Source organism: Juglans regia, chromosome 13 (assembly GCF_001411555.2).
Source record: "Juglans regia cultivar Chandler chromosome 13, Walnut 2.0, whole genome shotgun sequence".
Taxonomy (NCBI): Eukaryota; Viridiplantae; Streptophyta; class Magnoliopsida; order Fagales; family Juglandaceae; genus Juglans; species Juglans regia.
This window is the reverse complement of record NC_049913.1, coordinates 10,622,906-10,634,182: the sequence shown is the minus strand read 5'-3', so window position 1 is coordinate 10,634,182 and position 11,277 is coordinate 10,622,906. Positions and strand designations below refer to the sequence as shown.

At 35.7% G+C, this 11,277-nt stretch overlaps 1 protein-coding gene across 1 annotated transcript; it reads left to right on the top strand.

The window, feature by feature from the left end:
• The first annotated feature begins 201 nt into the window (after positions 1 to 201).
• LOC109014395 (agamous-like MADS-box protein MADS2) lies at positions 202 to 9,826 on the top strand. Its single transcript, XM_018996855.2, has 8 exons — positions 202 to 663; positions 1,647 to 1,722; positions 3,492 to 3,553; positions 3,846 to 3,945; positions 4,509 to 4,550; positions 4,637 to 4,678; positions 9,239 to 9,375; positions 9,516 to 9,826. Exons 1-8 carry the CDS (start codon positions 479 to 481, stop codon positions 9,607 to 9,609), a joined length of 738 nt encoding a protein of 245 aa, XP_018852400.1. The 5' UTR covers positions 202 to 478; the 3' UTR covers positions 9,610 to 9,826.
• Positions 9,827 to 11,277: the final 1,451 nt, after the last annotated feature.

Sequence of the window (11,277 nt, the reverse complement as noted above, 5' to 3'; positions counted from 1 at the left end):
GACAGATACGTTTTGTCAAATTGGTATGGAGCTTAATAAATTAAAGGGAGTATAGTACCACATGAGGGAAGAAGCTCATGTTACCAGCTGGAATACTACAACTTATTATATTTTTCCTCGTATTTTTAGTAAATTAGCTTGGGAAAACCCATGAAAACGACTATAAAACTGTCTCACAGCTCTCTCTCTCTCTCTCTAGATCTCTCCCCTCATGCAGTAGTACTGTAGTAGTACTTTATGTGATTCTATAAAGCAGAAAAATCAAAACCTATTACCTATTCATCCCGACAAAGATGGATAGTTCAGTTCACTGGTCGTAGCCTAAAGGAAAGGAAAGGAAAAGAAGATGAAACCTGGCTAGCTAATTAAAACCGTCCAAAGAGAATAAATTAAATTAAAATGAGACTACTTAAATCTACATACTGCATACATATTCTTCACATCAATATATTTTTTTTCGCATCAATATAGTTAAACAATGGGGAGGGGGAGAGTGGAGCTTAAGAGGATTGAGAACAAGATAAATCGGCAAGTGACATTCGCCAAGAGAAGGAATGGGCTGCTAAAGAAGGCGTATGAGCTCTCAGTTCTCTGTGACGCTGAGGTTGCCCTCATCATCTTCTCCAGCGGTGCGAAGCTCTATGAGTTTTGCAGCAGCTCTAGGTACGTACGTAGGTTTTCCTGATCTAGCTATATATATTATCTATAACTGTGGTGATTGTTATGATCATGGCCATCCAAGGATGGAGTTCTGTACCGTTCGTGCCCAATTAAAGCTGGGACGAATTCGCTTGCTCCTGAGGATAATTTCTTTCTTTTTTTCTAAGTTATGTTAGATCTGAAAGTTCTTAATTTTGTTAATTAATATTATCATGGGAATCAGATTATGATTTATGATTTTGAAGGGTTCAATATATATAGACTGTTTTCAAATAATTTTTTATCCCTCTCGATCGACCGATTCCGACGGTACGCTGATCTTATATATATATTCTTACACCGAAAAAAAAGAAAAAAGAAAAAGAACTAATCTGTGTGGTATGTAGTTTAAAGTTTTCCAATGATAATCTGATCTCTTTCGTAATCTATATAAATTTTGCATCGTTTTGTTGTCTCTGTTTCTTTATAAAATGAGGTACCAGAGATTCAAGAGGGGTTGGATTTATAAGAAAAAAAGAAGATCGATCGAGGGCTAGCTAGCCCGGCCCTAATGCTTGGCCTTGATCTGGATCTTAATTCAGAGGTGCAGTAGTTGAAATGATCAGTATATTTAACCATGTAGATCTAAGTTCTTTTTTGATATATAAATATAAGGGATCAGAAATTAAGGAGACTCTGATCTACTACACGTACGTACGGCTAATGATCGTGATGTTTGCAAATTACCTAATGCTAAATTCCATCTTGAAAAATGGATTCAAATGTTGAATACAAAACCTCTAATAACTACCATGGAGCTGAATCACCATGGAAGCTAGACTAGTCCTGATCGATGGTGCAAATGGAAAAATTATAAGTCGGGCCTAACTAACTATATTTTGTTTTGTAGTTTAGGATGCATCTCTAGATCAATTTAGCTAATTTCTTCATGAAATTTGGCAATATCCTCACGTTCGATGATCTACTTGCTCTTGCCTTGATTCCAGCATGACTAAGACGCTTGATAGGTATCGAAGTTGCAGTTACGAGACACGACAGGCAAGCCAACCTGCAGCGCATCAGGTAGTAGTACTTCAATCTGATCTTGCACGCTAGTCTGATCCCGGCCCCCCCCTTACACAATAATATTTATGGCACGTTATTACAAAGAGAAAGAAAACGATTTGATCTTAATTTGCTGGTTATAATTTGTTGATCATGTAAATACTCTAGGTTAGAATTAATTAATAATATCTTGTATTTATATTTTATTTTATTATGGAAAATGATGCATCCATCAAAGATCGATGCATCCCGATAAAAGCTACCGATTTCTTTTTTTTTTCTTTGTTTCTTTTTATTAATTGTTAAGGAAGTGCTTTTAAATAAGTTTGTAAATTTTTTTTAAATGTTTAAAGTGATTTTAAAAAAATGCTTAAAAAACCACGCATAATAAAAAAATATCAATTCTGCTACAGGTACCCGCCTTCGGGTACCCATAGCGGAATCGTCTGACCACGTCAACTTTATTATATTATTAAAAAAAAATGCGGAAGAAGACCGATTTCAGACCCAAGGCGCCAAAATGAAGTTCAGATTTTAGAAACCATTTTTGTGCTCTCAAAAAAGAAAAGCGAGGACGTCCTTCATCATTCTTCATCGTCTTCATGCTGTCTTCCATGGCCACCTGAGCAACGGGCGTCAAGTGAGTGCCGTCGTGGGATGCTCATAACTTTAGCACCTTCAAATAATTTCCCAGAATCAAATAGGCAATTCTATAATCATCTAACATTACTTATGCATCATGTGGCTGAATTATGACCCAAATGATTCATTTTCTTCATCTTTCACCTGCACAGTTCAATATCATGTCAACCAACAAACGTAGAAAATTGTAGGCAAGGAAATCGATATATGAGGGAAGGAGAACTTGTTTGTTGTTGCCTTCAACCCACACTCCTAAAATTTTTTTAAAATACTGGTAAGGAAATGCCGATTACAGTTAAGTCAAATAGATATGTAAACCGTAGCTTTTCACGCCAAAGTGGCCTTCAAACAGACATGACGAATATGTTTCCGCTGCTTTTTACTTTTTCATTTTCTGGGTTTCTTGAACAGTTCTTTCCCCCAAAAACATAAGAAAAGTGATTCCTTTACGCTACTGTACCAGTTGATCCCCAGACATATTGCTCTCTTTCAATCAATTAATCTTATTCTTAAATCTCGTTTGTGGGATTGACAAGAATAAATGTTTTTATGCATTGGGGAAGGGGTTTCATTATCATATACAGTACCTTAAGTGAAGTGGAAATAGAACCCACTTATGGTATCAGAAGTTTTCTATTCTTCCTATGAAGACGGAGATTGCTAAAAAATTAAAAAAAAAAAAAAAAGCAGCTTTCTGAAAAGAAAAGGAGAGAAAGAGATAGAGATGGAAGTACCAGTCAGTCAAGCTTTGAGATATTACGAGTTCAATCCTAATCGTCTGAAGATATTGCATCGTCTTCGTTCTGGGGTCAGTTTGATTTCACTAGTGTTGATTTTAGATACAATACTAAACAGAGAAACGGTGCGTTTAACTTAAGGTGCAAACGCACCGTTTAAATAACGCTGACTTGGAACCCGGGTACGCGGTGTGTCCCCGTCCCGGGTGCAAATAGCTTTTTTGAAAAAAAATATATATATATATATTTTGCACTTCTCGGTAGAAACTCTCGGGATCGAGACTTCTATGTAGGTGGCCCTAGTAGAAGTCCCCTTCATATATTTCCTTATTTCACTTGGCCTTATTTTCCCTATAATTAATAGGTCGTTTTATTGTACATAATATATATATATAACTACTCATGCAGAGGAGCTACCAAGAATATATTATGCTAAAGGCTAAAGTTGAGGTCCTACAACGCTCACAGAGGTAATTAATTCAACATATAATTCTATATGTTAATTTCCATATGCAGCTGATCACCAAAAAGCTTGTGAATTAATAATTACGTAATTTTCCATATATATATATATATTTGTTCTGATCAATTATATAATTAAGAATAAAAAAATTACTTTTTCCATTGATTGTGCCAAATTAATAATTAAGCTGCTAGCTTGCATGCGTTATGCTTTCTAGACTAATTAACAACATTAATGTAGCTACTAAGACATTAATGTTCACCTCAATATATACATATATACTTGACTGCATTCTGTAGAAATCTTCTTGGGGAAGATTTAGAGAATTTGGGTGTAAAAGAGCTCGATCAGCATGAACATCAGCTGGACGCATCATTGAAGCAAATAAGATCAAGAAAGGTATTTTCAAAATTTTATAATTCAGAATAAAAAATTATTATTTTTGCTCAAATATTAATTAATGTCGTAATTGTCATCAATCTATGCATGTAAACCAGCTAGGTGATAACTTACATATGGGATCGAAGTTTCTTGTATTTCCCTGCATATTTGTCATGTGACGATCGAGTACTGCATACATATATATATATATATATATATATATATATATCTTGTTCTGGAAATGTTCCAAAACAAGATATGCATGCTGTTTTTCACATGCATGGACTATATATAATAAATATTGTAGAATATATGTCCGAAAATTAAGATCGATGTGTGGCCACCGTACAAGGAGGGCAACCCTCCACTGTAAGCTAGCTCCCATGATGGGTGCCAAGTACTCTGATCAGGCTTGTTCATATTTTTTTTGTTAGTTTTATGTAGTATCTCTTGTAATTTCTTTTAAAGGGTTTTGAAATAGGTTTTCAACTATGTTTTGTAGCAAGATATCTGGTTGAAGATTATCCTAGATCTTGATCTGATAGCTAGTTGATCTTATTCCGCTATCCATTTTTTCGCAGTTGCAGTTCATGCTCGATCAGGTTTTTGACCTTCAAAAGAAGGTATCTTATATATTTGCCTAGAAAACTTAATCATTGTATTTATGGACTATCCAATAATATATTATCCAGGCTTTTATGGTGTGCAGGAAACCATGCTGCTGGAAACCAACAAAGCCTTGAGGAGGAAGGTACTATGCATGCCCCTCATATATAGTTCAAGTTGTTCTAGTATAAGAAATATGGTAGGAAGAAAGAGTTCTGCATGCACAACCAAATACATGGTCTCATCTTTCCTAGTTTATTAAATGGGACACACATTTCTCGAGTATTTCTCGAATATTTAAGAAAAGTTTATCAGATCTATATATCACCAAGGAAAACAACAAAAGATACAAACGTTATTACTGTAAAGGCAATACAAATTGATCATGTGTCAATTCCATATGACACTACCATGTCAGTCACTAATAAACTGATGTAACAGTTTACGTGTTTGAAATAACAAACCAGAACTAAGAAATAAGAAAAATCGAAACAACCAGAAATGAATTTAAAATTAACCCTAAATAACTCAAAATAAATGAAAGACCTTAATCAACTAGCCCCCTAGGATAGTGAACCACCACCATGGGTGAGCATTGGCCACCTTAGGGATGGAATGCCTTGGATCACAATTCACTCATGACGCACCCTAGTTCCAAGGGGAAGACTAATCGACCCCTAATAAACCACCACCATGCATGGGTGAGCATTGGCCACCTTATTAGAGCATTGGTATTGGTTTCATCAAATTTATCTCTAACATTTGATGAAAAGTACATGTTAATTAATAATCTAATTTGATACTTAAATTATTGTTTCCCAACCTAAATATATTGTGGCTCAAAATTGAAAAATAATAATTTAAATAAAATAATGGTTATAGAGAGTGAACAATTAGTCTTCAAATTTGGAGATTAACTTAAATGTACTGTAGTTCAAAGTTAAAGATTTTAGTGTATGTTGAATCCAATGCAATGATTTTAAACACAAATTTATCAAATTTAAAAGATGGCACTCATTTGATGAGTCCAATGCCAATGTGGTGGAATGCCTTGTCTTGGGGTGGCTCATGATTCTCTTATGGCCCACCCCTAAAGGGAAAAGACTGAATGACCCCTAATAGACCCCACCAAAAGGGTGACCTAGATCAACTCTAGAAAGGTAGATCGAGCCACCACTTGCAACCCAAGTCCTAGTGTGAGTGCTAGCAATCATAAATGGTGGAATGCGCAAGGGCACTCATGACCCACCCCACAAGGCCGGGTTGGCCAGGGTCTTTGGCGCTCAAATGTCTGTATGTATTAATTGTAGAGGAGCAATAGAGATGCAAGAATAAACAAAAAATGGTAACCTTTTTCCTTTGCCTAATTGACAAGAATCACAAAGAGTGCTTTTATTAATATCGTTGCTTGAAAGTTGAGGGAGCTTATTTTGCTTGATAACTTGAGAGACTACATCATTGGAAGGATGTACTAATCTAGAGTGTCGGATTTTTGAAGAAGTCTTGATGCCAAGTAAAGCCACCAAGCCACACCTTCTTTTTTGAATGTACTTTTGAAACCACAAAGGATAAAGACCATTTTCACTCTTGCCCTCCAAGAGGATTGCCTTGGTTTGCATGTCCTTCATATAAAAATGGGTAGCTATTAGTTTAAAATAACAGTTGTTATAGTATAAAATCATTGAATAGAGAGTAGGTTTGTGGAGACTTTAGGACAGTGGAGGAGATTGTTAAGAGATAAAGTAGAAGTAGGTGAGTGTTGCAAGAGAGTAGAACTAGAGTCTTCAATAGCTAGGCCTAATCCATTGCCGACAGCCACAGTCTCATTGGTCTCAAATGGTTGCTAAAGTGTGAGTTTGGCCAAGTCATTGTTGATATGGGCATTTGCCCCACTGTCAGTTTATCACTGATCTTCATAGGTAGCATTGGTTTGGGCCACCATTGCAGCAAGCTAAGGATGAGGGTGCCGCCCTTGGAAGGAATAGTCCATCCTATGGAAGCAACCTAATGCTTGATGATTAGTACGTCCACATATTGGACAAGGGGGTGGATTGCTAAAATGGTGAACCAGAATTTGCAAGAGGTGCAAACTTGGACTTGGAGCAAGCACCATTAGTAGAGGTTGGTTTCAGAGGGAAGTGAGTAGGAGAACCTTTGTGATGTGGTGATTTTCCTTTAAAGTATGAAGACTCTGACTTGTTATTAAACAAGACTTTTTAGTAAACAAGACAAAGGTAAAGGCATCAGTAGCAACTGTGTACTATTGATTCAACAACATTTCATGGCTCAATAACTCATCTTGAAAATCATCAAAAGTAAAGCTATTTTCACGAGTAGCAAAAGAGAATGAAGTAACAAAGGAATTGAATGAAGGGTTGAGTCACTGATGATAAGAGAGATTAAGGCATAGTTTGGGTACTGAGAATACATCACTACTATTTATTATTTTATTATTACTTTTCACATATTATTCACTACTATTCAATATTCTATCATTACTTCTTCATTACTATTCACAGAATATCTGATAATACCTCACTATTCAAACGTAACCAGTCTTCATCATCTAGTGGTTTACCAACTACTACTAATTGATTAGACCAAACCTTAGCACTTTGAAGATATTCTAAGCAAGTCTTGGAGCCTTGGCATAGAGTTTGGAGTTGGACTTTGAGATGAGCAATGCGGGACCAAGACTAAGAGGCAAACCTGTTGCCAAGATCTATCCAAACATGGTTGGCTGTGTTTTAAACCCTATACAGTTGAAAGAGCCTTCTCAGAGAGGGTAGCATTAATCCAACTAAGGAAGTATTGATCTTTCTTAGTCCATATGAGAAATTATGGATTGACAGTTTTGGTACCTTCAGCAATATCCACGAGGTACTGTGTTAGGCAAGGCTCAAAACCATTAACTATGCCGAGCAGATCACTTCGTAACACGGGAAGAAACCGATATAGCCACATGAGGTAGTTGTGTCCATCTAGTTTAATGGAGATAAGTTGGTTAAAGTTGGGAATATTAGGAGTAGGAACAGAAAAAGCCGAAGCCATCAGGATCTGTGGCCTGTAGGGCACTGGCCACAACAAAGCGCTGATACCATGAAAGGAAAATTAAGCGAATGGATTGGCCAAGATGACCAAACATGTGCAAGTTATCATTAATATATAGGCAATAGATTTCAAAGTTACATTGTAGAGTTTGTAATAGATTTCACATCTACTTGTTGAGTGCATCCTTATATGTTTGTTGCATATTTGAATATTGAATATACAAGATATATAAATACTAGAGCTCCTACTCCTATTATCATCTGCTGTCATCTTGAATTGATATTGATCATGATCTGTTACTTGAGAATTGGTAGGAGATTTATCTTTATCCTCTTGAGTTGTCTGTGTATCTACACTAACAACATGCATCATACGAGCCTCGATCATTTGAAGCTGTGTTCGAGTGAAATATATTTCTAACTCGAATCGCCATTTGAGCAGAAATTCAAACACGCTTCAGTTAGTATTTATTTATTTTTTTTATAATTAATTGTTTTTATGTTAGGACACCTTAGCTTATATAAGGTTTCTTACACTACAAGAAAGATGCATTTTTTTGGTGATAAGTAGTAGTAGTCGAAAAAAGCCCTAAATTAGCTGGAATAGAACATTTCCTACGATAAAATGATCACCGCATCATAGCCACAAATGTTGAGCGCTAACTGCCTATTTTCGGTGAGATTTTGAAATTGTCGGAAATAATTTTTTTAGCGTCAGAATACTATCACCGAAAATAGTCTACATCGCCGTAATAAGCTGTTTCTGTCTATATTAGTTACGGCGATACTATTTTTGCCAGAAAATGTGGCTTTTCCTGGCGATTTTTTGAGTCGACAGAAGCAAAATTTTGGAACAGTAAAACTACACTTTTTCCAGCCAAATCTTAGTCGTCGGAAATCATTTTAGCCGCAAAAGCTACTTTTCTTGTAGTGTTATATTTTCATACCGGCCACAAGCTAGGCACATCAGCCGTTAGGGCTTCTTTGTTTCCCTAATTCCTGGCATTCTTGGGAATCAACAAGCTGGTACTGTTGATACCTTTCATCATGCCCTACGCCTTACTTGGTTTGAGGTAATTAAATGCTTTCCTGCAATATCGATCGATCGGTACCTTTCATGTAAAATATTTTTCTTTAGTGCTTACAGGAGTTCTCTCCCATAAAACACTGGTATCTATATATCCAAGGTTTTGGAGAGGGTGGCCGGGTGCAATATTATTTATTTAATGGGGTTCTTTGGATACTTGAACTGGCCTGAGTATTGTTTGAATCCCTAGCTAGCTAGCTGAGCCCTGGCTTAGCTTATGGTGAAATACATAAAATTATTCACTTTGCTATTCATTGTTCTGCGTTGTCTGAAGTAATTACTCAATATTATCATGTAACATGACATAATTAGCATCATTCATTTATATATATATGTAACATTATATATATATTGTTGCTCTCCAGCTTTTTAATTAAAGTGGAGTACTATTAATGAAATTATATATAAAAAAAAATGGAGGATTTGATTCATGATCTCTTCTTTTCATCTTGTTGCCAAGCTTGTTTTCTTATAATTCATGGAATTCTATGTTGTTCACCTGATCTTAACTTTCATATATAAGACTCATGTGTATATTACGTACGTTGTTTTGGATATATATATATAGTTGGAGGAAAGTGATGCAGCCCTTCAATCATCATGGGAAGCTGGGGAACAAATAACTATGCAATATATAAGTGGCCATCCAAGACAAGCTCAGGAAGTTTTCCAGCCTGCTTTACAATGTTGTACATTGCAGATGTGGTAATTATTATATATAGTTGTAATGTTTTATAAGTTATGTTCAAAGATAGACTGGTCTATTATATATTTTGTTCGATCCCATGCAGATCTAATTTATATTTTGGTATTTTTTCCCTTTTTTTTTTTTTTTTTTCCTGCAGTTACAATGTCGATCCTTTGGTGACAAATCAGGAAAATGCTGCAACTCATGATTATCAAATAACCAGGTTCATGCACGCAAGTAATCATCCCTAGCTAGCTGACTGATCAAAGATATTCAGATCAGTTGGCATTGAATAATTAAGCAGATGTATTAATAGTAGTGGTACGACGGTTCAAATAGTGACAAATTTATTAAATAGATGATCACTCATTTGTAATCTGTCAGCCAAATAAAATTATTATCATAAAGGTGTGATTATAACGTCTATATATAATAAGTGATCATGTTTTGATCATACCTGTTAGTAGTCACAAGGCTTCATATCTCATAAATATATATATATATATATATATATATATGTGTGTGTGTGTGTGTGTTTTTATATATGGGACCTTATTAATTTGCAGTTAATTAATTTGCTGGTTGTATGATTAATGCCTTTTCCAAGTACCAGTACTGTACCTGGTTGCTAGGCTATTGATCTACATGATCACACACCACTACGCTGAAGTCGTCGGACAAAATTCATTACGTACGTACGTACTTCAGATTTTTTTGAAATCAACAGGTTAGTCAGAAAATTAATTAATGTGTTGCTGTGTGTTCGGTCCGATGGTTCAACCATCATCGCGATATCGACATTCATCGAAAAGAGTTTTATTATTTTACTATTATTTTTTTAATTACTTAAAATACAATTTAATTTGGATAATAAAAACAATAATTAAGAAATAGTTAAAGAGCATAATCAAATATCTTATGAATATCATGATCTTAAAGAGAATCCCAAGGGGTTGGCCAAGTGGTGTCTTAGGGTATTACTCCTTTTAAAGTTTAAAGTTCAACATTCTATAGATGCAAACAATCCTTAATTTGGGGCCATACCTCTTAGTGAAAAACCAACAATTTAATTAATTTTGTATAGAAAAACTTCCGAATGTGCGGTGGGTCCAAATGGCCCTACTTTGGAGAGCTTCCCCAACATTAAAAAAAAAATCATCAGAAGGGATAAAACAAGTTTGGAAATATTCAAATCTCTTGCAGTACTTTCACAGGCAAGAGAGTAAAAAAAAGTGTAGCTAGGTGAGAAAAAAAACTCGATGGAAAATGAAGCACGCGAGACACTGACAGAATCACAATTAGCACAATATCAGCAACACCATGATTTTAGGAAATTAACCATTGTACATCATTTCCATACTTTATTTGTTACCATAGCAAGCATAGCCTCATGTATCTATATATTTACCAATTCCTTCATTGTAAAAATAAGTTCCAGAAATAAAAAAGTTCATGTTTTTGTAAGTTTAACATGGTATCAGCCTAACCACGATCCTCTCTCTACCGCTTCCATGGCTTCTTCTTCAAACCCTCATCACCCTCCTTCCTCCCCGTACCTCCTCCATCCCCCTAATTCTCCTATGCTTATCCTTGTTTATGGACTTCTTACAGGGGATAATTTTTCCAAATGGCAACAAGCCATAACCCGTGCTCTTAACGCCAAAAACAAATTAAGTTTTGTTGATGGCACTCTCCCACCCCTAAATCCCAATTCTGCCGACTACACCCAATGGAACCAAACAAAAGACATGGTCCTTACCTGGCTTCTAAACTCTATCAGTCCCTTCATCGCCAATTCCCTTGAATTTCACACCAACCATCGTGAAGTCTGGCTCGATCTTCAATCTTGTTTTCGTCAAAGCAACAATGCACGTATCTACTATCTCAAACATGAACTATCATCCCTGCACCAAAACACT

Bases quoted from the DNA above. Each gene is read 5' to 3' on its own strand.
- LOC109014395 (XM_018996855.2), top strand. From the start codon at position 479: ATGGGGAGGGGGAGAGTGGAGCTTAAGAGGATTGAGAACAAGATAAAT. The intron at 1,723-3,491 runs GTAGTAGTACTT...CTACTCATGCAG, and splicing joins GCCAACCTGCAGCGCATCAG to AGGAGCTACCAAGAATATAT. The intron at 4,679-9,238 runs GTACTATGCATG...ATATATATATAG, and splicing joins ACAAAGCCTTGAGGAGGAAG to TTGGAGGAAAGTGATGCAGC.